This window comes from Molothrus aeneus, chromosome 27 (assembly GCF_037042795.1).
Source record: "Molothrus aeneus isolate 106 chromosome 27, BPBGC_Maene_1.0, whole genome shotgun sequence".
NCBI classification, from domain to species: domain Eukaryota; kingdom Metazoa; phylum Chordata; class Aves; order Passeriformes; family Icteridae; genus Molothrus; species Molothrus aeneus.
Genome location: NC_089672.1, coordinates 1,002,421 through 1,029,741, shown reverse-complemented (window position 1 = coordinate 1,029,741; position 27,321 = coordinate 1,002,421). Strand labels below are relative to the sequence as shown.

Below are 27,321 nucleotides of genomic sequence, written 5' to 3'. Positions count from 1 at the left end.
TTTCCTTATTTTTGGAAAGGCAGCGCCTCACCCTGGGGGCAGGTGGGGTCACCCTGGGAAAGTGGCTGAGCCGTCGGCTCCCAAACGCCAAAGGGGACGCTCAGAGACGGCACCTGGGGAAACTGAGGCACCTGGGAAGTCCAAGTGAGTCTCCAGGAAGGCAGCGAGTGGCTTTGGGCTCTCACACTATCGAGTCTCCCTCAGCAGAACCCTCCTGGCCCCTCCACCACCCAGTGCTAGCCGTGTTGCCACCGGGTACATCCCTGGGGCATCCGTACCCCTCCCTGCATGCTGGGCACGCTGCTCCCCAGTTTGGGGCGCATTCAGGAAACCCGGGGACCGGCAGTGCCAGTTGTTGCTGGGGTGGGGGTGCACGCAGGCAGACCAGAGGCGGTGCTGGGCACGGTGTCGGGGCACGTACCGTGAGCCCCCTCCGGCTCCATCCCACCTGGGCCACCCCCGGCTGCCGTCTGCGGGGCGGGCTGTGCTGGCTGGCGGGGGCCCAGGCAGCGCTGGCACCGGAGCCCGGGGCTGCCAAGAGAGCTGCTTTTCTTCCTGATGTTTTCCAAAGCAACTGGCAGGTTCTGTGCCGCCGCGGCCTCCTGTGACCCGCGGCCTCGGCGCGCTCCCCGCGCCCCCGCTCGCAGCCGCAGCACCTGCGAGGGCGAGCGCCGGCACCGCTCCCGCCCCGGCACGTAGGCGCGGGCAGGTGGGCACCGGCCCGGCCCGGGGGCGGCGGGACCCGACTGCTCCGGGGGGCTCACAGGCCAGGCGGGCGGTTTTGGGCAGCGCCAGGTGTGGGGACCCCGGGGCGGCTCAGTGAGGGGTGCGTGGTCACCGTGCTCCTGGGGTGAGTGCGGAGCACCAGGGGCTGTACGAGCCCACCCCCCGCTGCTGGGCTGATCCTGAGCGGGGCTGAGCATCGCGGCAGCAAATGAGGGCTGGGAGCCCCTCTCTGCCCCAGTTGTGCTCACCCTTCCACCAGAACCCGTAGTGGGAACAGTCCAGCCCACCCACAGCCCCCAGCCGTGTGTGGGTGTTGGCTGGGGGATGCTCTTGGCTCTGGGGGGAAATAAACCGCAGGATCCGGAGAGAGAAACTGCGAGGAGGCTGCACAGTGTCCTGCCTTCACCTCCACCTGTGCCGGTGGTGCCAGCCAGGTGCCCTGGGCACCGAGGCTCTGTGCCCCGGCGTGGGCTGCAGGAGGGGTTTTGCAAGTGAGGGGCTGGGTCAGACAGGAGCGAGGGGAGAACGTGGCTGTAACAGAGTGTTCTGCCCCACGGGCAGCTGTGTCGTGCTGGTGCCCCAGGTGCCCCCGTGCCCCCTCACTGCCCCGCCCCAGCGCTGCCGCTCTCTCTCTCTCTCCCGGGCCGGGGAAACGCGTTCCGATTCAGAGCAGGCCGGGACGCCCGGCCGCGCCACACCGGCGAGCAGCAAAAATTATGAATAAGCTCTTGTTAATAAATACTTTATGATGAATCCAAATAGATTTCCTCCTCTGGAGCAATTATTGCAAAATGGGCTCTAATAGGGTGCAGGGCGGCCCCGGGAAGGGCTGGGTGCCTTTCAGGGCCTAAGTGCCTCCTTCCATCCCCTCTAATGAGCACTTCCCAATCATTTGCATCTGTCTCGGCAACAGGTCTCATTACCAGGTTAACTCATTACCCAGGGCCGCTTCGGCGAACAGTTATAAGCGGCTACCGGAGGCTCCGGTCCGTGCTAAGGGCATCTGTGGGCTCTGGTGAGGAGAAAGCAAGTCCCCGCTGTGCCCTTTTAAGGTACCGGGATTTTCAGGATTACCGGAACCTCTGTAGTCGCATCCCCCCCTGCCACCACGCCAAGGCTTCCCATGGGGGCCCGACTTGCCAGCCCCTGCCCGGGCTCGCAGGGCCGCGGGGACCTGGCAGGAGCGGCGGCCGTGGGAGCCGGCAGCGGTTCGGAGGCGTGCGGCTGCTGGAGGGGCGGCTGAGCATCCTTGCATGGAGAGAACCCTGTGTGGTCCCTGCAGGGCCGCCACGCAGCGAGGCTGTCCCGCGTCTCTCCCTGCCCGCGGTGCGGATGGAGCATCCCGCTCCTCCCCGCAGCTGAGGCCGTGCTGGTGGGAGAGCAAAACCAACTGCCGAGGTGTCTGACCCCTCCCGTCCCGCTCCTCCTCCTCCGCCCCTCACCCCAGCGCCTCCCCCGTGAAAACTGCTCGGGAATTTCCTGAGGAAACGTGTTGTTTTTTTTTTTTTTTCATTGGAAAATTCAGGCTGTTTCACTGAGCCCGACCTGTTTGGACAAGGCGCTGGAGCGGAGGATGCTCGGAGGGTGGCCAGCCCATGCCGCGGTGCCCGTGCCAGCAGCCGTGTCCCTGCGTGGCACGGAGCATCCCCCCTGTCCCCGGAGTGTCCCCCGGTGCTGCCGAGCCGGCGGCAGAAGCACGGGGAGAGGCAGCGCCTCGGCTGTGCCCCTTCCCAATCCCTGGCGCTGCCAAACCCTGGGCTGCGGAGGAGTTAATCCTCCATGGCATGCCCAGCTCCACACAGAGTATCCCTCCTTCCTCTCCCCGCTCCACCGCAAGACAGAGCCGGACTTGACCCGTGCCTCAGTTTCCCCTCACAGCACCGGGTATGAGAAGCCAGCGCTCCTGCAGCCCCTGGAAAGGGGGTGCAGGGGGGCCCGGAGCGGGGCCGGCAGCGCCCGGCGCAGGCGTGCTCCTGCCTGGGTTGCAGGGCTTTACAAGCCTGGGTTGGATGAGGCCCAAGCGCAGGCTCTGCTGCCAGATTCCCATCCGGAAATGCCCCGGGAGCAGCCTCGTCTGGGGTATTGCAGCACGTCTCTGCTTCCCAGCCCCGCAAAGGAAAAACAGCAGGAGAAACACTTAACCAGTCTTTTGCCGGCGCTCGGGCTACTGGGCTGGGGGAACCCGGTGGGAATCTGGGACTGGGACGGACAGACAGACAGCGCATCCCTGCCTCTGCCTTCCCCAGTGGATCCGGTGTGAAGCGGGCCGGTGCCAGCCGGGACGGTGTGCCCGGCTGCAGGGCTCGCTGCCCGCACGGTGGGGACGGTCCCCCCGTCCTTTAGCGTGTCCCCGCAGCCGCCGTTCGTCTCCCTGTGCGTGTCCTGATGCCCCCCAGCCGCCCTCGCCTGCCCTGCTAAAGCCGCTTAACGGCGGCATCGCGGCGCGGGTTAAGCCGGGCGGGAGGGAAAGTTGGCGAGGGGCTGATTGGCTTTGGGTGCAGCTCCCGGCCTGCCCTAATCCCGGCCAGGGCGGGGGGGCTGCCACGGCTTCGGGGGCACCGAGGGCTGCGGGGGCTTCTGCACGCAGAAGGGTTTTTGGAGGGTCTTAGTTGTGGGTCCAAGCGAGAACTGTAAATTCTCGGCACGGTGAGGGGGGGCACAGAACCTGGGGTTTGCTGCTGCCGTGCCGAGGCAGAGCAGCCCCCGGCCCCCACAGCACCCGAGGGTGCTGCCTCACCCAGCCCAGCCCGGATAACCTGGTTCCGGCCGCGCTTCCCTGCAGAGGTGCCGGGGTGGCGCTCCCCAAGTGGGAGAGCAGGGATGGGGACAATGGCGCGGTGTCCCCCCGGCCCTGCGGCCAGCCCTGCCGCCGGCTGCCTGGGGAGGGTGGCGGGGCCAGGGGATGGCAGCAATTTGTCGGGCTCGTCTGAATAACCGGCCACCAAGGAAGATCAGCCGCCCACCGCCCCGGCCAAGTATTGTTTTTGGAACTCACTGCTGCTTTTTTCGGCTCCTGTCTTACTTTTCTTTGACCTTCTTCCCTGATTTAAGACACATGCCCAGCCCTTGCCCAGCTGCACTGAATTAGCGGCTGCTTCTGGGGAGGGAAGAGGGAACCAGATCCTGTGGTGGCCCCGGGAGCAGCCGGTGGGGACAGGTTCCCCAGGCAGAGTCGGGTCCTCCAGGCAAAGAGGGTTCCTCTGGCAGGATGAGTCCCCTGGGCAGGGGTCCCCAGGTTTAGGATGGGTTTGCCTGCAGATTTGGGTCCCTGTGGGCACAATGGGCTCCCCAGTGAGGGGACAGTCCCCTGTCCCTTGTTGGGCATGGCAGGGACACCTGTGGGCCTACAGCTCTTTGTCCAGAGAGGGGCAGGCCCAGAGGTGGCAGGGTCTGTCCCATGAGGAAGGATCTGTGTGTGCAGGGACTTTTGGGGGTTAGTGGGGTTGCGCTGGGGGTTGGGGCTGGCAGTTACTGGTGTCTGTGCTGGGTTCAGGGACAATGGGGTCTGCACTGGGATGTCTGTGCCAGGTCACAGCAGGGTCTGTGCAGGGGTCACTGGTTCAGGGGACACCCACGCTTGCTGTTGTCAGGGTTTGTGCTGGGAGAGCAGATTTAGGGTTAATGGGATCTGTGCTGGACTTGAGAACAAATGGGAGTAGCAGGGTCTGTATGGGGCCAATCCTTGCTGGGAGCCTGTTTCAGGGGACATTGTTCCCTCCAGGCAGGGTCACTCTGGGACACAGCTGCTTAAGCCAGGGAATGGCATCGCTGCTCTGGGATGAGTGGGGCTAGATCTGGAGTGCTCACCCCATCCCACAGCCACAGCTCTGTCTTTTCCCAGCTCCTGCCCGTGGCCACCTCCTCACCTCAGAGCAGCACTTGCCCTTGGCACCCTCCCCAGGCATGTCCCTGTGGCATGGCAGTGGCAGTTGTCCCCAGCCACCCCCCTCTCAGCCCTGGCAGGAATCCAGCTGAGCCCCTTCCTTCTTCTCCTCCTCCCCACAGTCATGAGGGACCCCAAGGGCCAAATCCTGCCCTTGGGGACCAGCTTGGTGCTGCCCTGGCTACACACAGGGATGTTCAACCCTCTGCCTGCTGCTTTCCAAGCTGTGCTGCTCCTCACCAGGAAGGCTCCCAACACCTTTCCATCCCATGGTGGGGTTGTGGGCCCCCAGCCAGGAAGCACTGATTTTCCAAATTGGAAAAAAAAATGGGATGCGGGAAGGAGGGGCCAGGGATGGGGATGCATTTTCCTTGTTTTCTTTTTGGGGCTGGACTCATCCAGCAGCGCTCACCAAATGGAAAAAGGCAGTCAGAGCACGTCTTGTGTGCCGGGCCAGGCGCCAGCCGCCGGGCTGGCTGCAACTGGGGCAAACTGGGGGAGTTTCTCACTGGTCCAGAGGGAGTGGAGAGGTCCAAGGCACCCAGAGCTCGAGTGGGAGCACCCGGCATGCTGCAGGCATGGGGGACCCGGCACTGGGGTGTTGTGGTCTGGCAGCGCCTGACGCCCGCACAGCGGCTCCGGTGGGCACAGTGTCAGCTGGGATTTCAGGTGGGATTTCTGCACCTGGTGGGAGCAGATCCTGCAAAGGGGAGAGGGTCTGGGTGCTGCTGAGGTGGCCAGCCTTGTGCAGGAGCCTGTCTCTTTGTGGCACTGGCTCCTGTATTGCCCAGCCAATCCCTGCAGGTTGTTGGCTCGGGAAAATTGCAGCCGGTGGGATTTATGGAGGTCTGCTGGAATGGGGAAAACCTCACTGAGTGGTGAGAGGATCCCTGACCCTGGTGGGCATGTGTGCCTCTGCCACAGCTTTTTCTTCTGGTTGCACTGGAATGCAGCCCAGTGGGAATGAGCCTGGCAGGTCCCCAGGGCTCCACAGCCACCTCGGGAGGGAGCTTGGAGGGACTCAGCCAGGAGTGACCCCCTGTCCCTCTGCTCCCACAGGATGAGTTCCACCCCTTCATCGAGGCGCTGCTCCCCCACGTCAGGGCCTTTGCCTACACCTGGTTCAACCTGCAGGCCCGCAAGCGCAAGTACTTCAAGAAGCATGAGAAGAGGATGACGAAGGATGAGGAGAGGGCGGTGAAGGACGAGCTGCTGAGCGAGAAGCCGGAGGTGAAGCAGAAATGGGCCTCGCGCCTCCTGGCCAAGCTGCGCAAGGACATCCGGCCCGAGTGCCGCGAGGACTTCGTGCTCTCCATCACAGGCAAGAAGCCCTCGTGCTGCGTCCTCTCCAACCCCGACCAGAAGGGCAAGATGCGCCGCATCGACTGCCTGCGGCAGGCGGACAAGGTGTGGCGGCTGGACCTGGTCATGGTCATCCTCTTCAAAGGGATCCCGCTGGAGAGCACCGACGGCGAGCGCCTGGTCAAGTCGGGCCAGTGCACCAACCCCATCCTCTGCGTCCAGCCCCACCACATCAGCGTCTCTGTCAAGGAGCTCGACCTCTACCTGGCCTACTTCGTCCGTGAGAGAGGTGGGTGCTCGTGTGCCTGCAGGGCAGAGCCTGGCTGTGCTCTGCCATGGCCACCTCCGGGGGGTTTGCTTTAGCTGTCCCTCCCCATCTGTCCCATCCCCGTCTCCAGCTGGGGACACTGCTCCCAAACACCTTTCCCATTGCAGACCTTGCAGTGCTTCCCTCTCCAAACTGCTTCTCGGGTGGGTGCCCCCCACCCTGGCCCCTCTTCCCCAGCCAGGGCTGATCCCAGCTGCCCAGGAGCAGCACACAAAGGTCCCCGAGGATGCTGCTGCCTCTGGGCATTCCCAGCATGGAGTTTTGGGGGTTAAACCCAGAGCTAACCCCACATCCTGTGCCTAGCTGAGAGGAGTGGATGGGCAGCCTGGGCAGGGAAGGGGCAGCCTGTTCCTGGTGCATCCCCAAGGGCTGGAGCTGGAAGAGGTCCAGCAGTGCCCATTTGCCATGGACTATGGTGCCAACCCCTCGATGCCTTGTTCTCAAGGGACATGGCAGTGAGGCTGGCTGGGGAGGGCACAGCAATAACGTTGGTAGGGGCAGCTCCTGCTGTGGATACTGGTCCTGGCCCTTCAACTGCCTGGGAGTGCCATGGACTTGCTGGGAGAATTGGCTGCTTTCATTGCAGCAAGGAGGGTCAAAGCTGCTCTCAAAGGGGGAAACTGAGTCACAGAGTGCAGCACAGGCAGCAGCTCTTTCTCTCAGTTTGGGTCCCTGAGCCATTGTCCTCTCCACCAGCTCACGTCACCTCCCCACATGCTGGGAGGGGGAAGCTCAGAAGCAGGGATTTTACCTGAGCAGGTTTGTTGTCCCCAGCTGGTGACATGCTGGCACAGACACCCTGCCAGCAGCTGGGGTGCCCCACTCACTCTGCCATCCGCCAGCACCCCCAGCTGTGTGAAGAGCCAGGGGACCTGCTGTGTGATCCCAGCTGAGGGCTGGGCTGGGCTATTGCACAGGGTTGGTTCACATACAGGGGGGTCTGTGACTTGCAGCCTTAGGGGTGATCAAGGGTCTTGTGGCCACCGCTGGCCAGGCCAGGCTACCCAGGTGTGTGGGGGTGGCAGGATATTGGTCCCTTCCTGGCAGCAGCTCCTGCCCATGCCTACAGCACGAGGTGATGTCCCCCAGCCCTGTGAGCCCAGCCTCATCAGCACCACGGTAGGGGGAACATGGGGCTGTGGCTCTTTGCCTGGTACTGGCCACAGCCCAGGGACAGACAGTGACACCACAGAGGCCACTGTGGTGCTGGCAGTGCCAGCGAATCAGGTGCCAGTGTTGTGAATCATGGTGGGCACACGCTCTGCCCAGCCATCCGTAGGATATGCTGGGTGTCACTGGGGAAACTGAGGCAGGGCAGGCATGTGACCTTCCCCCACTACCCAGGGAAGGGGTTTGGCAGGACTGCCAGGCCCTCGTGGCTTTGGGGAAAAATGGGGCACAGCCTCCAGGCGGGAATAGCCAGGGCCAGACCCTGCCCCAGGTGGGACCCTGGGCTGGCGTGGGGCACATCCGTGGTTGCACACACGTGTGCAGCCGGGACCCGCCCGCCCAGCCATGCCCCCAGCGTGTGAGCACGTGTGCTGCCAGGACCCGTGCCCATGCACGTGACTCGCCCGCTCCGTGGCACCAAGGGACCCAACGGGGCACTGGGAAGGGTGGGTGCTCTGCTGGGAATGGGGGCCCAGGGTGCAGCCTGGGGGCTGGGGGTGTCCTGTGCACCCAGACAGGGAGTGGGGTGTGCTGTGCTGGGCTGAGACGTGGCCGTGCTGGGCTGGGCTGGGCTGCTGCACGCTGTAATTGGGGGCACCCTGTACTCACTGGGATGGGGCTGCTGCGCACTGGGCTGGACTGGGGGCACCCTGTGCTGGCTCAGCTGGAGGTGCAGCATCACACTGGGCTGGAGTACCCTGGACTAGGCTGAACTGGGAGCACCCTGATGCTGGACTGGGAGCCCTACAGTGGCCAAGCTGAAGGCAGGGACCAGAACCCCCACAGCCTCTGCAACGGGGTCCCCACTGCCACCTGGTGTGCCTCTCTGGCCATGCCGTGTCCAGCTGCTGTTCCCAGGAGGTGGCTGCCCCTCTCCCACCCCCCGCCCCTCCACCGGCGACCTTGACCCCGGTGTCTGGGTCCCCAGCAGCCGCAGTCACCTGACTGTCTAATTGGGAACACAGCGGCTGTAAATACTCCCTGATAAGGCCTGGCAGCCTCTCACTTTCACTGTTAAGGTCGCTCTGGCCCTGGTTAAGGGGGACCAGCATGGGCCAGGAGCAATAGCGTGGGACCCCTGGGGTGCTGCAGGGTGCTGGGTGCTCGGCATGGCCTGGTCCCTGCCCACGGTGGGCATGTTCTGTCAGGCTGTGGCTGATGGGAGGGGTCTCTGGCCTCCCACCTTGGTGGGGAAACTGAGGCAGGGAAGAAGCCACCACATCTATGGGACCCTGCATGACATGGCCAGGCTGCTGACAGCCCTCGAGGGGTGCTGGGGATTACTGTACCACAGCCTGGTGGGCTCAGGGAGCTTCTCCCTGCCTGACATGCTGCCCTCCTGCTCCCTCCTACCTGCTCCTGCCCGGCACACTGCCCGTTCTTACCTGCCCCCTCCTGCCTGATTCTGCATCTTCCCTCCTTCCTGCCCCCTCCTGCCTGATTCTGCCTCCTCCCTCCTCCCCGCTCCCTCTGCCTGCCCGCTCCTGCCCTCTCCTGCCTGCCCGCTCCCCCGCGCCGCCCGCAGCATCCCCAGCCTCACAGGCAGGGGCTGGGAGGGTCTGTCCCGCACAGAGCCCCCCCGGCCGGGCGCTCCGGGCTCCCCGCAGCCCCCGCAGCTCCGTTATCAGCCCGAGCACGTTCGCCCGCGCTCCCCCGCCCCCGCCGCCCGGTTTTGCCGGTGTCAGCACAATTTCCCAGCCGCTGCTCTGGCAACGCCGGGGAGGGGGGGATGGAGAAGCCCCCGGCCCTGCGCTCCCCACCCGCGGTCTGGGGCAGCCTTGGCAGGGGCTGAGCGCCCGGACGGCCCCCCCGAGCCCATGTCAAAGGCGAGCTCTGCCCCTCGGCTCTTCCCCCTGTGCTCGGCTTTCCGTGCCCCCGGGTGGGCAAACTGAGGCAGGACCTGTGCCAGGCTGCGGGGAGGTCCCGTCCCAGCCCTGCTGGCCCCGGGGGTGGCCGTGGGGTGCAGGGAGTGCCGGGCGGCTGGGTCGTCCCAGAGCAGCACCGGCCCTGCTCCCATCCTGCACCCAGCCCTGCGAGCAGCACCTCCGGCACCTTTGGGGCAGGATGGGAGCAGGGCTGGATGCGGGATGGGAGCAGGGCTGGATCCATCCTGGATGCGGGATGGGAGCAGGGCTGGATCCATCCTGGATGCGGGATGGGAGCAGGGCTGGATGCAGCATGGGAGCAGGGCTGGATGCAGGATGGGTGCGGGATGAGTGCGGGGCTGGGTGAGGGCTGGGCTGTGCACACCGCAGTGGGGGAGGGGACGGCGCTGCAGCCCAGAGCTGGGTGGCGGCGGGGGGGGCGGGGGGGCTGGGGGAGCTCGGAGGTCGCTGGTGAAAGTCAAAAGCATTGCAGTAAAATGGTAATCAATCTCCCCAGCCGATGGTGCCAGGACCTTCGGAGCATTACGGAGAGATTCCTCCCAGCAGCTCCTGTCGGCAGCAGCCAGGCTGGGGGGGGGGGGGGGGACGGGAGAGTGCCCCCCTCCCTGCACCTCCCACCAGTGCTCCCCACCTCCATGGGCTCCCTTGCTGCGCCCTCACCACGGTGCCTCCATCCCTGCAGCCCCATCTATTCATCCTTGTATCCCCATGCTGGTAGCCCCCATCCTTGGACCCCACCCAGGCTCCCAGAGCCGGGGAGAGGCAGAGCAGGGGCTGTGCTGGCCCCTCACACCCTCTGAGGTTCTCTGCACCCCCCTCACCAGCCGTCATGCTCAGGGGGTAGGGGGTTCAGGCTCTGCCCTGCAGTGAGCTTTTCCCGGCAGTGCCCCTCGGCTGAGCCCCCAGGCCGAGCGGGGTGGGAGCAGATGGGTGCCCAGGGCAAACAGGCCGTGGGCCCCAGGGTGGCATCGAGCTCCTGGCAGCCCCGGCCGTGCCGCCGCCAGAGGACAGCACCTGGGGGGAGGCAGGGACCCCCGCGCTGTGCCAGCATCTGCGTCTCCCACCGCCTGGCAGCCCCTTATCTCCCCCCACCAGCCTCACCGCTGGGTGCGGCGCGAGGCAGATGGCACCAATCTGCCGGGGAGCCCGTGCCAGGGCTCTCGTCCCAGGCGCGCTGCGGCCGTGCCAGGCCGGCCGTGCCAAGCGTCTGCTCAGCCCCTCCAGATGGAGGGGCAGGCGTTTCCCCGGGCACCGCCGCTCCGCCAGCCCCCGCGCAAATATTTATCGCCAGGGTCATGAGAAGATTGATGGGGTTCACAATATTTGGGATCTGTCATTCGCAGAGCTGGGCACCGGCGGGCAGGCTGGCTGGAGAACCCCCCCCCCAGCACACAGATGAACGCGAGCAAACCCTCCCCCTGTTCCCGGTATCTCTACTCCCAGCCAAACAGCCAGGGAGGCCGGGGTTGAGGGGAACGGGGTAGGCAGAGCCCAGCAAGTCCAGGAGGAGACCCCCCCCGGGAAAGGGCACGAGGGTACGAGACAGCAGAGAATCCGCAGGGGCTGGGTTCCTGCCCCCACGGCTGTGTGCTGCAGCAGCGGGATGGGAGGGGGCTCCCCAGGCTTCCACCCCCCCCGCCACCCCCGTCTTCTGCAGCGTCACTGCCCGGGGGTGCCGCTGCTCCCGAGCCCGGCCCCGCTGCGAGCCTGGCGCTGGCACGGCCGGGGCGGTTTCCATGTGCTCGAGCTCTCCGGATCGATGTGCCGGCGACCTTGGGGAGGTCAGGGCTTCCCCGGCTCTCCCGCAGTGCGCCGAGCCGGCGGCGTGCCGGAGCCGGACGGCTTCCCCGCAGTGCCCGCTGCCAGCCCCGGCCTCGCGTCACTGCCGAAGCGAGCGGGGCCGTGCTCGGCCCGCCGGCCCCGGCAGCGTGAGCGGTGCCTGCCGGGCACCTGGCACGGGGTGCCATGTCCTGTGCCGCCCGAGGGGACAAGGGGCCAGAGCGGTTCCGCGCACCGTTAGGCACCCGATGAATAAAAGATGAGCGAGCTCCTCTCACGAGCACCTGCCGTCCCCCGCCCTCGCCACCCGCCGTCCCCCCGCGCTGGCAAGCGCCGTGCCCTCCCCGGGGCCGCAGTTGCCATCCTGGCCGGGTGCCCGGCTTCGTGCTGCGCTGGCAAAGGACAGCTGGGGCGGCAGATGCCCATGGTGCTCCCTCCCGCTCGTGACCGCGGGAGGGGGGGAACAGACGCCAGCAAGCCCCCTGTGTGCTCCTAGACCCCCGATCACGGTTGGCACTGCCAGTTGGGGCACGGGGACGGTCCCCTGTCACACTGGCCTCTGCACCGGGGTCTTGGCCAGTCCTGGGGAAGGACTTGAAAACTGCTGCCTCAGCCCTGCGTGATGGTGATGCAGGGGCTGCTTTTGGGGGAGCATCGGAGGGGCCATGTTGGGGGCACATCGGACTCGGGGGGGACGCTGGCTGTGCTGTGGGGCTCTGCCACGGGGCTGGAATTGCTGGGGCAGCAAGATAGTGGCAGCATATTTCCCTGTCCCTGTCCCTTTTCCTTTCCCTTTCTCTCCACCTTAATTTCTTCCTTCCTTTCTCCCTCCCTCCCTACCTTTCTCTCCTCTCCCTCTCCCATCCGTCTGTCCTCTGTCCCACCCCCTCCCTGCAGCTGCGCCCCCAGGTACCCCCAGCCCAGGGCGCGGGGGCTGGATGCCAGCACCCCGCAGGGAAGAGTCCCAGGAAAGGGGGGGCTCAGCCTTCTCTTTGTCTGTCCCGCTCTCCCCATGCCTTTCCCCGCTGCCATCTGTCCCCGCTCGCCTCCGCGGACGCCGGCAGCCCTGGATGGAGCCCAGGCCTGGCAGGGCTGAGCGAGGGGGAGGCCGCGCCGCCCTCCTGGGGGGGTTCCCCCCGGCCGCTGCCATCTCCCCGTGCCGGCCGGGGTCGGCCGAGGACAAACCCGCTCTCTCCCAGCGCCGCTCGCTCGCAGCCGCCGGCCAACGTGCTCGCGCCTCCCAGGCTCCCGCCCGGGCCAGCTGGCCGCGGCCGGCGTACGTGGCAGCGGGGCGCGTCCGTCCCCCCCGCCACCGCCCCGCCACCTCGGGGGATGCCTCCGGCCAGGACCTCCCCGGGGCTCCGCTCGGCAGGGGGAGGAGGAGCTGCCGCCCCCGCAGCGCTGGTGGCCAAGGCCCAGCGGAGCCGCCTCACCCCGCGGCCCCGCAGCGCTCCGGGCATGGCGGGGAGCGCGGCGAGGAGCGGGAGGGGGGGGTTCCCGCGCCCCGGCGCGCCGGCCGGCCCGGCTCAGCCAGGATTTACCCGGCACACGCGGCGGTTCAGGGTATTATATAAAGGAGGTTACACAAGCAGGACTGTTCCGGGTTTATGTAAGGGCCACCCCAGCCTGGCGGCGGCAGACGAATAGATGGACAGTGGGACGGGCAGCGGAACAGGCGGTGCCGCTCGGACCTGGGGTCACTGCGAGACTGGGATGAGGAGTTCTGGGGGTCTGACAGGGCAGGGCCCCAAAATCACACCCTTCCGCAGCCTCACTCGCCCCAGCCCTTGCAGTGGGATCTGCCCCACCGCACATTGGCTCCCTCCGGTCTCCAGGGGTCTTCCACTATGACTAGGCTGTTCACTCCAGGCCCTACTGCTCCATGCTGTCGCCGTGGGCAGCAGGAGGAATGCAGTGACACCCGAGGAGGTGCTGGGGCTCTGTGCCACGGAACATGAGGCAGGGGGGCAGTTTCCCTCCAGCCAGCCCAAGGGAAACTGAGGCACGGGGCAGAAGCCTGCAGGCAGCAATGCTGAACTCTCTCCCATTCCCTGCCCTCGGCTGGCAGAGCTGGGGAAAAGGGGGAAGGCTGCTGCCCTCGATGAGGGGCTGGGACTGCACACACCGGCGCCAGCAGCTCCCCCAGCCCCCGGCATCCTCCAGCCTCTGCGCCTGCGCCCGCGCCGCTGCCGGTAACACCGTGCCCTGTTACCGTCAGCGCTCGGGCACCGAGCCAGGGCTCTCCCGCAGCTGCGCCAGCCCCGGGGGGCACCCGACCTGCAGTGACACCCCCCAGGGCCGGCCCTGCTGCCCGGGGGTCGTTCCCACGCGCTGAGACCGCGGGCGGGTGTCGCTTGGGGCCCGGGGGCACCGTGCCAGCCAGCGGGGCCGGGGTGCGGGATCCGCAATTCAATGGATGGCACGGGGCCAGGCTGCCAGCGCGGCCCGGAGCCCAGGCAGCCCGCGCCCCCCCGGGCACACACTTGGCTATTTTTAAAAGAGATTGGATCGACCTGTTTGGGCACTGAGCACTCTCCTCTGCCTCGCCGGAGACGACCCCGGCACTGAACCCCCTCCCCGCTGAGCTCCCCACAGTTTGGCAGCAGGACTACCCCACCTCCATCCCCCATCCCGGCCTCCTGAGGGGGTGGAGGGCGCAGGATCAACGAAGCAGCGGGGGCATGGGGGAGCTTTACAGGCTCCTTTCTCCTCTCTGGTGCAGTCGGGCCACTTGTTGGGTTTGCAGTCTCCCCCAAACACCCTTTGTGGGGAGCGCGGCCCGTGAGCCCGGGGCTCCCTTCGCCATTTTAGCGCGCCAGCCGGCGCAGGCGGCCGTCACATGGCGGTGAGAGCAGCGCTTGGCCCGGCCGCCCCGCGCCGAGGAGGCAGCCAGAAATCTGCTGGCGAGCTCGCCCGCCCAGCCACGGGGAGCGCCGGGGGTGCCGAGCCCCGGCCGTGCCGAGCCCCGGCCCCGCCGAGCCCCGGCCCCGGCCTCGCACCCACCGCCTCCATCAGCCCGGACAGAGGGGGCAGCGAGGGGCCGGCCCTGCTGCCGGAGCTCCGAGCTCCTCGGGAAAGTCCCGGCTGCTGCTCGGGCTCCTGCGGGGGGGAGCCGAGTGCTCGGTTTGGGGACAGCTCCCCAGGGTCCCTCAGCAGCAGGGGTCGGTGAGGGGCACTGGCGGTGCCGGGTCAAGGCGGTGCCGTGGCACGGTGTGGGGGTACAGGGCCATGGGGCCCACCTGGGGCACCCAGGGCCGGTGATGGCCCTCCCGAGTGCCCTGGGGGAACAGGGACCAGGCTGGGTGGTTTGGTGTGGGCAAAGCTCCATGTAGGGCACCTCAGGGCCAGTGGTGGGGGTCCCTGGGCTGAGCCAAAGGCTGTGTGGGCACCTCAGAGGCACCACGCGAGGGCACGGCCTGGGGAGGCACCCAGAGGCCGAGCACCCAGGGCCAGGCAGGTGGGGCCATCTGGGAGGCATTGGGGTCCCCGGGAGCCCTGAGGCCACGCTGGGGGCTGTGGGGAGCTGGGCCGGCCTCAGGCTGTGACCGCCAGCCTCCGTCCCGCGCCTTGGCCAGGCTCCACGCTAACCACTTCCAGAGCCACCGCCAGATTTGTTGTTTTTAGAGGCGAGGAGGGGCCGTGTCCGGCCACGCGGTGCCCATGGATGCGCGGGGGGGTCCCCAGCCACTCCCCTATCCCAGCTGGCTTGTGCCCCGTTCGCTCCCACCACCCACACCCCGATACTTGAGCGTGCAGCCGCTTCAAAATGCAGGAATAGGGCTAGAAAAAGAGAAATGGAGAGAAGGGAAGGAAAAAACCCTGCGCCCGTCTCCAGGGGGAGTTTCTGCTCCCTAAAATGGCTGCCTGGAGGGAGCCTGGGGTGCGGGCACGGGGGGGGGCTGGTGGCGGTGAGCAGCATCAGGGCAGGATGCCATGGCGCTGCCAGCGTGGTGCCAGGCTGGCACGGGATGGCTGGAGGGGATGGCAGCAGCTGGGCAGGGAGACAAAATGGCTGATTTGGCATCAGCCTTGAGCAGTACCGGGGAGTGTGGGCACAACGGGGTGTCAGGCTGGGAGGTGGCACAGTCCCACTGCCCCCATGGATAACCTGCCTGGTGAGCAGCACACAGGGGTGTCAGGGTGGAAGGTGGCATGGGGACCACATGGATAACTTGCCCAGCCAGTCTGGGAGCCACGTGTGAGTGCAAGGTACTTGAGGGGAGAAAAAGGAGGAGAAAAGCAGGGAGAAAGGGAAAAATCCCGAGGCGGGCACATGGGCTGGCAGTTGCAGCTGCGTGGTTTTGTTGGTGTTTTTGGATTGTCTCAGCCCTTTCCTGACATCTGCCAAGGCTGCCAGAGAGAAATGCCGGAGGCCAAGGGGTGGGAGGAGGAGAATGGAGAAACAGGGGGAAGAAGGAGTATGGGGGAGAAATTCATGGCAAAAGTTATGGAGGGGCTTTGGGAGCAGCCAGGTGACGAAGGATGCTTCTGACTGCAGGGTCTGGGCTGTGCCATGCCGTGCCAGGGCTGCTGAGCTCAGCGTCTGAGCCAGGATATTTTTAGCCAAGAGGGAGCAGGGCTGGACAGGGCTCCAGGGGTCAGAGTAGGTGCTCTCCCAAGCCCTTCTGCCCTGCAGGAGCTGGGCAGAGGCAGAACAAGGTGCCACAGGTTGTGCCCTGCTTCGGTGACACTGCCTGGTGGGGCAGCACTGGGTCACGGCCGTGGCTGGAGAGAGGAGAGGAGGCAGGAGCAGGGCCAGGGACCATCACCCAGCCCTGCCCTGGGGTTCCCCTCCTGTGGGGAGCACTGCCCAGACCCTGCATGTGGGGCTGTCCCTGCTCCTGTCGCTGGCAGGGAGCGCAAGGGGGGCTGGTTGGTGACTGTTCCTCAGGGGCTGGGGACATGCCAGCTTGGTGGTGGCCCTGCTGTGTGGTGAGAGCTGCTGGGCAGCCCATGCCTCAGTTTCCCCCAGCAGGGCAACGGGAGGGCAGTCAGCTGGTGGCAACCCTGGCTCACACCGGGGTGGAGGCTGCCACTGGCACGGGGGGCTCACCCTGGGCTTTGCCTCTTGCAGATGCAGAGCAGAGCAGCAGCCCCCGGACAGGCATTGGCTCGGACCAGGAGGACAGCAAACCCATCACGCTGGGTGAGTGCAGAGGGCAGGGCCTGGGAAAAGGACAAAGGACACCCCAGACTGTCCCCAGGGTCCCTGCCATGGCGGGGCAGGGGGGCCTATGACATATGGTCAAGCTGCCAGCCACTGCTTAGCCCCTGCAATGAGCTGGGCATAGCCTTAGCCTTGTCCTACACCCAGCAGAGTCCCACAGAGGCCACAGCCCTTGGGGACCGCAGCTGCCATGGAGTTCCCATGGTGGGGGTGAAGCCTCAAGCCGTGCCAGCACTCTCGGGCACAGGGAAACTGAGGCACTGAGCAGGTCCAGGGCATCTTCAGCAGACAGAACCAATTGAGGTGGTCTCTTGCTGGCGCAGGGAGTGGAGTGGAAGCTAAGGAGGGGGACAGATGGGATTTGAGGTGCCCTCAAACATTGCCACAAGGCAGTGCAGGGTGGGAGGGGTGGTCCTGTTGCCCCCTCAGCACACTCTCCTCTCTCCCACACAGATTCAACAGACTTCCAGGAAAGCTTCGTCACCTCGGGGGTGTTCAGTGTCACCGAGCTCATCCAGGTGTCCCGAAGTGAGTGTGACTGTGATGCCACAGCCCAACCCTTGGCTGCCTGGGCACAGCAGTGTCCCAACAGCCCCCCCAGCCCACAGTGGGCTGGGGCTCCCCTCCCCACCGAGCCTCAGTGACCCCCCCTCTCTCCCTGCAGCGCCAGTGGTGACGGGCACAGGGCCAAACTTCTCCCTGGGGGAGCTGCAGGGCCACCTGGCCTATGACCTGAACCCCTCCAGCACCGGCATGAGGAGGACACTGCCCAGCACCTCCTCCAGCGGGTAGGTGCCACCGGGGCTGTGCCAGGGTGGTGCCAGGGCCAGCCCCAGCACGGCCGTAGGGAAGGCAAGGGCCAGCCAGGTCCTGCCTCGGGCTGGCACTGACCCATGACAAGCTGGGAGAGCTGGGGGTGTTCAGCCTGGAGAAAAGAAAACTCCAGGGAGAGCTCAGAGCCCTTTCCAGTGTTTAAAGGGGCTCCAAGAGAGTTGTAGAGGAAACTTGGACAAGGGATGGAGTGCCAGGACAAGGAGGAATGGCTTCCTACTGCCAGAGGGCAGGGCTGGATGGATTCACTTCCCTGGGAGGGTGGGCAGGCCCTGGCACAGGGTGCCCAGAGCAGCTGTGGCTGCCCCTGGATCCCTGGATGTGTCCCAGGTCAGACTGGACGGGGCTTTGGAGCAGCCTGGGATGGTGAGAGCTGTTCCTGCTCATGGCAGAGGTGGAATGGGATAGGCTTTAAGGTTCTTTCCAACCCAAACCATTACGTGATTCTGTGACCCTTCCCTGTCCCCAGGAGCAAACGGCACAAGTCGGGGTCCATGGAGGATGACATTGACACCAGCCCTGGGGGCGAGTACTACACCTCCTCCAACTCCCCCACCAGCAGCAGCCGCAACTGGACAGAAGACATGGAAGGGGGTAGGTGCCACCTCCTTACCAGTGCCCTTCCAGTGCCCTGGGGCCCCCATCCTGCTCCCAGCATTCTGCAAACCACTGCCAGAACCCCGTGTGACCATCTGGGCCCTGTCTGTGCCCCAGTGTCCCTATGGGCCTTAAGGTCAGGACACATCGGCCATGGGGGCTGCAGTGCCACCCTCAAGTCCCCCAGAACATTCCTGCTGCTTTTCCATGGGGTCTGTGGGGTTGCTGTCAAGCCCTCCTGATTTAGGCACAGGCTTTCCATGAGTGCCCAGGCGTGTCTGTGGCCCCCCACTGTGGGCAGGGCTCTGTGGGGACTGTGGTGTTGCTACAGGGACCCCTACTTCAACATAGGTTCTCTCTGTAGGGCCAACCCAGCCTCCAGCCCCATGTCTGGTCTGGCAGCCCCACACCAGCCTCTCCCAGCCCCAAGTCGGCTCCCCCAGCCCCACATCACTGTGGACAGCTTTCTGGCTTGGTGGTTTTTTTCCCTTTCCTGTCTAGACAAGCCCCAATTAGCTGTTCATTAAGAAAGGGGGGGCTGGGCTAATTAAAGTGATGCTGCAGGGCTGGCACTGCAGCTCCCACACCCCGAGGTGCAGGCAAAGAAGCTGCTCCTCTTCCTCCTCCCTTGGCTCTTCTCCTTCCTCCCCCAGCGGTGGGGTGGGCTCCACAGCAGCCCCCCAGCCCTGCCAGAGCCTGAGGGTACCTGGCTGGAGGGCTGGAGGCACCAATCCTGTTGGAAGGAGGTTTGGGGGATGCAGGTCCAGCCCCCAAACTGTGTCCCATGTGTGCAGGGACTGTACCCCATCCTGCCCGTGGGGCTGGTGCAGGGGGGGTCCTGGGGAAGGTGCAGCCCCCTCCCCAAAATGGTGCATGGAGGCAGGAGGGAGCTGTGCCAGGGCATCTGTCCCCTGCCAGTGGCCTGACCCAGGCAGGGGTGAGGGTGGCTGGCAGGGGGGGCTCAGCCTTGGCAGCGGGAAGGGGGCTTGGCAATCCTGTACGGGATGTTCTGGGAAATCCTCCTAACGCCCGACTGAGAAGGGGCTAAACCCATTACCAGGCCCGGGCCAAATGGCCAGAGCTAAAGCCACCGAGGCAGGGGATTAACGTGCCTGCCAACCCCCCCGCTCAGCCCCATGCCCTGGGGTGGCCTCGGGGACCTGGGCAGCCGCCACTGCCAGGAGTCTCTGGGGTGGTCACCCCCATGCTGGCACCTCTCTGCCTCCCCAGGAGCTGCTGTAGCCCCCAGCCCCATGTGCCAGGGGAGGTGGGTGCCATGTGGGGGCTGCAGGGTCACAGTGGCATCCATGAGGGCACCCACTTCTGCCACCAGGGTGGGACACACACGCACAGAGCTGTGTGCACCTGCATGCACACACCTGCAGGAGCACACATCTGTGCACAGCTGTGTGTGTGCACACACAGGCACGGAGCTGTGCTGGTACATTACACACATGCACACACATTCATGCACACAGGTGTGCCCCCAGAGGTGCCCACCCTCCTGCTGGCTCACACACACGCTCACACCACCACCCTCCCCGTGCCCACCCTGACCCTGGGGTGCCCCCTGCCCCCGGAATGAGCTCCCCCAACACTGCACTGAGATGGCAGCAGCCGTGGGACTTGGGGCCCCATGGCAGGTCCTGACGTTGTCCCCTGCTTTCCCCAGGCATCTCCCCCACTGTGAAGAAGACAGAGATGGACAAGTCCCCCTTCAACAGCCCATCACCCCAGGACTCCTCGCCCCGGCTGAGCAGCTTCACGCAGCACCACCGTCCCGTCATCGCTGTGCACAGTGGTGAGTGTCCTGCCAGGGAAACCGAGGCACAGAGCGAGCGCTGAGGGGTCGAGGGGCTGGGGCAGCCACTAGCTAGTGACACAGGTGTGTGTCCCCTTTTGCTGTCACCCGCAGGTATCGCCCGAAGCCCGCACCCATCGTCTGCGCTGCATTTCCCCACCACCTCCATCCTTCCCCAGACGGCCTCCACCTACTTCCCGCACACGGCCATCCGGTACCCGCCTCATCTCAACCCGCAGGACCCGCTCAAAGATCTCGTCTCGCTGGCCTGCGACCCGTCCAACCAGCAGCCCGGACCGGTAAGGACGCAGCCTTGTCCGTGGGCACCGGGGGCTGCTGCCAGCCGGGCTGCCCGACGAGAGTCCCCTGCACCGGCGCCGCCGCTGTCACCTCTGCCGCCGCACGGGGGGGATCGGGGTCTTCCGATGGCACTGGCGGGGTGTTCTCTGGGGCTGAGCTCCAGCCGTGCCGTGCGTTGGTTCGGGAGCGCTGCTGCGCCTGCTCCGTGTTGGCACCTCGTGTCTGTGGCGATGGAGGTGCTGTGCCCCGGCCCAGCACGGGGCACTGCGGGTGTTGGGGTGCTGGGGCTGAGCCGTCAGCCGGTGTTGGGGTGTTGGGGGGAGCAAGGTGTCTTCCAGGGGTGTGTGACCATCTCCTGGAGTCACCGTCCACCAGCGTGTCCTGGAGAGTGATGGGCTTGATGTGCCCCATCCACCTGCAGAGCCCATGGGTGATTTGTCAGCTCCTCTGGAGCTGTACCCGTGTCCCCAGTGTCCCCACAGGGGTGGCAGAGCCACACTGTGCTGCTGTGGGCTTTCCCTTGTCAGAGTGCCCTGCACTCCCATGCACCCAGTGCACCCCACAGACATGGGACCCCACACAGCCATCACCCCACAGCCCATGCTCCCATCACCAACAGCCTCTGTAACCAGCACCGTGCACACACAGCACCCAGTGAGTGCAGCACCCAAACCATCACCCCATATACCCAGAGCCCACAACACACCCCGCACCACCAGCACCCCACACACCCCATGGAGGGCACCCTTCATACCCGAAGCCAGAGCCTGGGGGTGTTCCTGCTCCCATACTGTCCTGTGCCCCCCTTTGTCCTCCCAGATGCTGAGCTCTTGGGGAGCCCCTCTGACTGACCTCTGGCCCCCACTTTCCTGTTTCCCCTCACCAGCAGGGGCTGATGCCAGGGTGAGGGGCATGGCCACTGTTCCCCTGTGTGGTGGCTCAGTGCTGGGCTGTTGGAACCGGATCAGGAGCAGCCCACGGCCAGGTTGGGCACGGAGCACTGGTGCAGGAGCCTTTGGAGGCTCTGGGTGCCCCTACCTCTCCAAGGAGTGCTTCAGAGACGCCCCTGTCACTGTAGAGAGGGGTCCCAGCTGCAGCGTGCGCCACTCTGGGTCATGACCCCCACGGAACATGGCCCCCACAGCCCCCAAACCCCTCCTGTCCCGCCGTCATTTCCTGCCTGCTGCCAGCGCCGACCGTTCAGGGCTGCTCTGAGACCCACCAAACTCATGTGTGCAGTGAGGGACACCCCGTGCCTGTGCCGGGGCTGTCCCCGGGGCTCCCCGGCCGTGCTGCTGTGCGCGTGCATCCTAATGGCTTGTGCTGTTTGTTTTTTGTCTGTGTTGTCCCCAGTTAAATGGAAGTGGTCAAGTGAAAGTGCCCAGCCACTACCTGCCCACGCAGATGCTGGCGCCGCCACCTCCCCCCGGCATGCCCCGCTTGGCCGTCTCTCCTGACACCAAATCCACCACGACAACTTCCGAGGGAGGGACGACCTCGCCGACATCACCCAGTAAGCACCCGCGGCGCCCACCCTGCTCCCCGGCCCGGCTGGCCCCTCCTCTCACAGCCCCCCAGGGTGTCCCCCTGTCCCATGCTGGGGGGATGTTGGCGGAGGTGGCCTCCCCGCAGCCGGGGAGAGGGCGGCAGCCGGCACGCCGTGAGTTTGCTGGGTCTCAGGCAGGTCGGAGCGGACAGGGTTTGGGCCGGTGGCCACTGTGGCCGCTGAGCCAAGGGGTTGCGTGCTGGTCCCAGGGACCAGCTCGAGCCCCTTGTCCCTCTGAGCATGAGTGGAGCCGTGGCAGGGCTCTCCAAAGCAGTGTCCTGCCCAGACCCTCGGTGTGGGCAGTGCTGTGGGGGAGGCCATGGTCTCTCCGTGTCTGTTTATCCCACCATGGTGGTGGCCGTGCTGCCGGGAACGGGGAGCAGCTGGCACGCGGGTGGCACTGGGACTAGGGACAGTGTGCCTGCGGTGTTGTGTGGGCTCTTGTACTCTTGCTGCCATGGGGGTCCTTGGCGCCGGGGATTCTGGTCTTGCTGGGGATGTGGGGTGACACCAGAGCAGGGACTGTGTGTGGGTCCCCCAGAGCGCTTCGCAGGTGGCACCTGGGGGTTTGTTAGCATGGTGGCTGACAAATTCCTTGGCCTCCCCTCCACCTCAGGGGCCCTAAGTGCCTTGGTCAGGAGGGTTTTGGGTGCTGGGCCCAGCAGCCAGAGGGGAGTTGGTGTCACCCCAGCCTGGCACGGGGGTGTGTGCTGCAGTGGTGGGACACTGTGCCGTCGCCACACTCCGTGAGGGGGTTGTTCCTGTTCCCATCCTGCTGTACCCATGGGACATGGTACCCCGAGTGGCTGCTGTGTCCCCACACAGTCAAGCCCTGCCTGATGGAGCTGTTGTCCCTGGGTAATGGGCCATGGCTGATTGCCAGCAGCTGGTCAGCAGGTGTGGAGATCCCATGGCATGGAGAAGCCAAAGCCTGGACAATCTGGAGGGGACAGCATGGGATGGCCTGGCTGATAATGGGGTCACAGCCTTGGGGAGGGACAGAGGAGTGCAAGTTCCTGCAGGCTCAGGGCAGGATGTGGTAGAAGAACACTGGCTGTCCCCAGGGGGTGCAGCTGGCTCCAAATCCGCCATTCCCCTTGGCAGCACTCTGCTTCCAGCAGGTCTGAACCCAGAGGCTCAGCCGGGCTGGAGGTCCCACTGCTGAGGGATCCTCAGCTGAGGGATGGAGGTGGCAGCAGGGTGACACGGCCAAGTGGAACTGGAGTCTGCCATTGTTCCCCCCGTGGCAGCTCAGGTCTGGGAGCCACAGCGCGGGCACAGCCAGGGGCACCATCTGCACCTGCATCCCGGGGCACCTCGCCCCTCCAGCCTCAGGGTGGCACCGTCCAAGCACAGCACCCCTGGGTGCAGCACCCCTGGGTCCATTCGCCTACCAGCAGGTCACAGCCAGGGACGTCGCCTGGTCGCCAGCACCGGGTGCCAGGGAGCTCCGTCCCAACAGTGCCAGGGAGAGGGCCGGGCCTGGCCCCTGGGGGGACAATGGCAGTGCCACCCACAGCCCCGTTAATGAGCTCTCGTTTGTTCCCCAGCCTACTCTGCACCAGGCACGCCCCCTGCGAACCGTTCCTTCGTGGGATTAGGACCAAGGGATCCTGGGAGTATCTATCAGGCACAGGTGAGAGCGGGGATGCTGCTGGGGGGACCCTCCTGCCCTCGCCCCGGGCACCCTCGCCATGGCATCACCGTGGGCATGGCCAGTGCTGGCATTGCCATTGTGGCTGTCACTGATGTGACATTGCTGATGTGGGCTTCCCGGCCATGGTGCCCCTGGCATCATGCCATGGTGCCGTGGCATCACTGCCATGGCATCACTGCCCTGGCATCGCTGCTGAGGGCATTGCCACCATGGCATCACTGCCATGGGCCTTGCCACCACAGCATCACCGCCGTGGCATTGCTGCCATGTTTATTGCTCCTGTGGGCATTGCTGCTCTGGGCACTACCGGGGGTATCGCCACTGTGGCATCACTGCCGTGGGACATTGTGGATGTAACCTCTGTGGCCATCGCTGCTGTGGCCTTGCCACCATGTCTGAGGCCACAAGGAGAATCACCACAGCAGTGGCATCAGCGCTGTGGGCATTGCCACCACTGGCCTGGCCACTGCAGACATTGCTGTTGTGGGCGTCCCCACCATGGCATCACTGCCATGGGTGTTGCTACTGTGGCAATGCCACTTTGGGCACCACTGCTGTGTACGCCACCATTGTGGGGTTATTTCCATGTGCAGTGCCACCATCGGCATCACCACCATGGCACTGCAGCTCTGGCACTGTCACTGCCAGCTTTGCTGCTGTGAGCATCACTGCCTTGGCATCACCGCTGCAGCCCATGGGCATTGCTGCCGTGACATCCTCGCTACGGGCACCCGGTGCCAGGGCTTTAGGCACTGCTGGTGGCTCGGGGCCACCACAAGTCATCCATCATGGAGGTCACTGCTGTGCTCTGGCTGCGTCCTGCCTGGCACCCCCTGGCACCACCCTGCCTAGGTGCCCAGGACATCCCCAAAGGAGTAGCACCAGGGCCATGGGTCCCTCTCAGTGTGGGCACGGGCACTGCTCTCGCTCAGCTGTGCCCGTGGCCACTCCAGCTGCAGCAGGAGGTCGTGTGTGCCTTTCCAGGGGCTTTCCATTAGTCCTGGATTCTGGAGCTGGCACTGGTGCTGCAGGCAGTGCCATGGTGCCAGGACAGGGGTGGCAGCTCCTGGCCTCACTTGTGACACGAGTGGTCTGGCCTCAGCATTCCCTGCAGGGGCAGCTGCAGTCCTGCCTGGCAGGTGACACGGGTGACAGGACAGAGGGATGGGGTGTGGACAGTGCCGTGTTGGGGCACCCTGGGGTGCTGCCCTGGCTGGGGGGGGTACTCAGGGTGCTGTGCTGTGCCGGGTGGGCACCTGGGGGCTGTGAGCAGTGACACAGGGTACCTGGGGGTGCTGTGCTGTGCCAGGCTGTGAGATTTGGGAACCATGAGCTGGGACACCCGAGGGTGCTGTGCCGTTCCAGAGGAAAAACACGGGGGACCCGGCTCTGATCACACCCCCCAGCCTGCCTCAGTTTCCCCAGTCCTGCACATGGGGTGGGCAGCACTCCAATGGCCTTGGGTCCCTAAAGAGGAGACCTGGGGCAGCACCAGGAGAGCCTTGGAGGAGCATGGGGCCAGAGTCCCTGTCCAGAGATAGGGGTCAGAGCCCCTCGCAGTCCCAGGACCCCCAGGGTCCCTGTGAATGGGTGTCCCTAGTCATGCTCAGGGAGGCTCCCCAGGGCTCGAGGATGCTCTGCCTGGGGAAACTGAGGCACGGGGGTAGGAGTTGGTGTCCCAGGAGGGGCAGCTGAGACCTGCCACGCTCTGGTCATGTGTGGTGGGGCCTGGAAGGGTTAAGGGAAGCAGCGGCCCCGAGCTGTCTCGTTTCCAACGGAAACCAGACATGAGGTAATCGGGAATGAACTTGAACTTGGGGCTGGGGGGGAAACAATGGGAGGGTGGCAGGGGGCCACCTCGCGGGGTCCCCAGCCGTGCCACCCCCCTACCTGTCCCCAGGCGGCCCTGGGGGAGACCCTCCCTTTGCCGTGAAGGTGCAGAGGGACCGGCCCCAGGGGAACGCGGGTGGCCGCGGTGCAGAGGACGGACAAACTCAGCACAGGAGTGGGGATCGAGCCCCGTGCGCCGAGCAGGGACAGCGCAGAGACAGCGCAGGGACAGCGCAGGGACAGCGCAGGGACAGCGCAGGGACAGCTGTGTCGGGCTCTGGGGACCGGCGGGAGGACGGGGCAGCTCCGGGGGCAGAGCACTAACGCCGGCCTCTCTCCTCTCTCCCGGCAGTCCTGGTACCTGGGATAACCGCCGCCGTGCCGCCCCTTCGCCTCCCTTCTCCTCTGCTTTAGGCACCCCCAGAGGAACATCCCCGTCCCCGAGCACCAGGCCCAGCCTTGCGGTGACGACGGAGAGTGCGGCCTCACGACGACGACGACGACAACGACGACAAGCAAAACCCACACCCGAAGGAAAGAGCAAGGGAAAGGAAGAAGGAAAAGGGTCAAACTGTTGAAAAATGGAAAAAAACAAAAAACAAAACCCCACAAACAAAAAACAAACAAACCAACAACCCATCCCAGGAGGACCTTTCCCCCCACCTCGGCGATGCGCCAGAAAACAAAGAAACAGGAAAAAAAGACAAAAAAAAAGAAGAAAGAAAAAACACTATTATTTACCCCGTGGGCCGGCGCCGCGCTGGGACCTGACACGAGCGGTGCCAGCACCGCCTCCCGGCCCCGCCGGCCGCTCGCCGAATATGCAAACGGCTTTGACTCTCTCGTTCTTGCCTCTATGTGAGTAAAAAAGATCAAAACCTCCCCCGCCGACCCCCCGGCCCCAGACTGTCGGGGGTTCGCGGGGCTGGGGCGGGGAACCCCTCCCGGGACCCCTCCCGGGACCCCTCCCGGAACCCCTCCCGGGACCCCTCCCGGGACCCCTCCCGCTGCCGCAGCCCCGCGGGGGAGGGGGGGGGGCGCCCGGTCGGGCGGGTGGCGCTCGGTGCTGTGCGAGCGCCCCGGGGACGGTGACATCGCGCTGCGGTGACATCGCGCTGCGGTGACGGTTGTGCGGTGGCACAGTGGATCGAGCGGGTGGCACAGGAGGAGGGGGCTTGTGACCACAGAGGGTGCATGGGCACGGCCAGAGATGGTCGCGGCGGCGGTGGCACCTCGGTTCCCGCTCGGACACGGTGTCGGGACGCTCCCACCACGGCCCCACGCGTCACAGCGGCGGTGGCACCCGGGTGCCATCGGGGACGCGGCACGGGGACTGTCGCAGCCCGGCGGCCACCGTCGCGCCGAGGCACCGGTCACCATCTCTCTCTGGTCGCCTTCCTCCCCCAAGCCTGCACCGGCCCGGGCCCCGTTGTGTCCCCAGCCGTGTCCCTGTGTCCCCAGCCGTGTCCCCGCGCCCGAGGGTTCCGCGGGGCTGGGGAGGGGGGGCGTGCGTCCGTGTGTTTGAGCTATGCATTCCTGTGGACAGGTACCGGGGGGAGGCAGGGTGCGCTCGTGTTGCACATTTTGTAGGAAATGCACTTTTAAGAGGGAATCATCAAAAAAAAAAAAAAAAAAAAGGAAAAAGAAGAAGAGAAAAGAAAACAAAATCACAAAAAAAAGGGGAAGAGGAAGAGGAGGAGGAGGTGGAGTCCCCGGCACCGGCTTGCCGGGACGGCTGGTTTGGCGTTTTTGGGTTTGGTGGTTTTGTTTTTTTTTTGGGTTTGGCTTTTTTTTTTTTTTTCTTTTTTTTTTTTTTAATACAAAAGGATGGAGCAAAGAAGCCCGAGCGACGGCGAGGGCAGAGCCAACCCCCCCGGAGCCCCCCGGAGCCCCCGGCCCCGCGTCAAGTGCCTGAACTGCGGCGGGGAGGGGTCCCGGAGGAGCCCCCGGCCGGGGCAGCGCGGGAGGGAGCGCTCGGCCGCCCCCGTCCCGTGCGGTGACAGCGTGGCCGGGAAGGGGACGCAGTGGCAGTGCCTTAGAGCAGAGGGACCCCCGCGACGGCCGAGGCGAGGAGGAGGAAGAGGACGAAGGTGCCCGTTGTCCCCAGCGAGATGAGGAGACTGGTCCCCAAAGGATCTCCGGCCCAGGGGACACCCGAAGGTGCTGATGGAGAGAAGCCACCGTGGAGGTCCAGGAGCTCCAGGGGATGTCACCGAGGCCACCGTCGCCACCCGCCTGGCCCCGTCCCCTGACACCCAGAGCTGCCCCGAGGAGGACCAGCGGCATCGCATCCCCCATCCCAGTGGCCCCCGCTTCCCCCCCGCTTCCCCCCGCTTCCCACCCCCCGGGACGGCACAACGAGACACCGGGGAAAGGGCTGACGCAGGAAATCCCGGGAGACAGAAAAATAATAAAAAAGGACAAGAAAAGGAGAAAACCCACCAAAAAAAAAAAGAAAAAAAGAAAAAAAAAAGAAAAGAAAAAACAACCAAAAAAAAGCGCTTGGCGGAGAGGGAAA

General features: G+C 65.4%; 1 protein-coding gene across 4 annotated transcripts in view; it reads left to right on the top strand.

The window, feature by feature from the left end:
- NFIC (nuclear factor I C) overlaps positions 1–25,600 on the top strand; it is a 38,535-nt gene extending 12,935 nt beyond the window's left edge. For 2 of the 4 annotated variants that reach the window (XM_066566236.1, XM_066566235.1), the window contains exons 2-11: positions 5,669–6,200; positions 16,149–16,220; positions 16,695–16,769; positions 16,906–17,029; positions 17,542–17,666; positions 19,342–19,470; positions 19,585–19,769; positions 21,124–21,283; positions 22,867–22,952; positions 25,156–25,600. In XM_066566236.1, coding sequence (XP_066422333.1) covers positions 5,669–6,200; positions 16,149–16,220; positions 16,695–16,769; positions 16,906–17,029; positions 17,542–17,666; positions 19,342–19,470; positions 19,585–19,769; positions 21,124–21,283; positions 22,867–22,952; positions 25,156–25,173 — 1,506 coding nt within the window. In that variant the 3' untranslated portion in view covers positions 25,174–25,600. The remainder of the gene's footprint in view (positions 1–5,668; positions 6,201–16,148; positions 16,221–16,694; positions 16,770–16,905; positions 17,030–17,541; positions 17,667–19,341; positions 19,471–19,584; positions 19,770–21,123; positions 21,284–22,866; positions 22,953–25,155) is intronic. The other 2 variants (XM_066566237.1, XM_066566238.1) reach the window with 2 other exon arrangements.
- Positions 25,601–27,321: the final 1,721 nt, after the last annotated feature.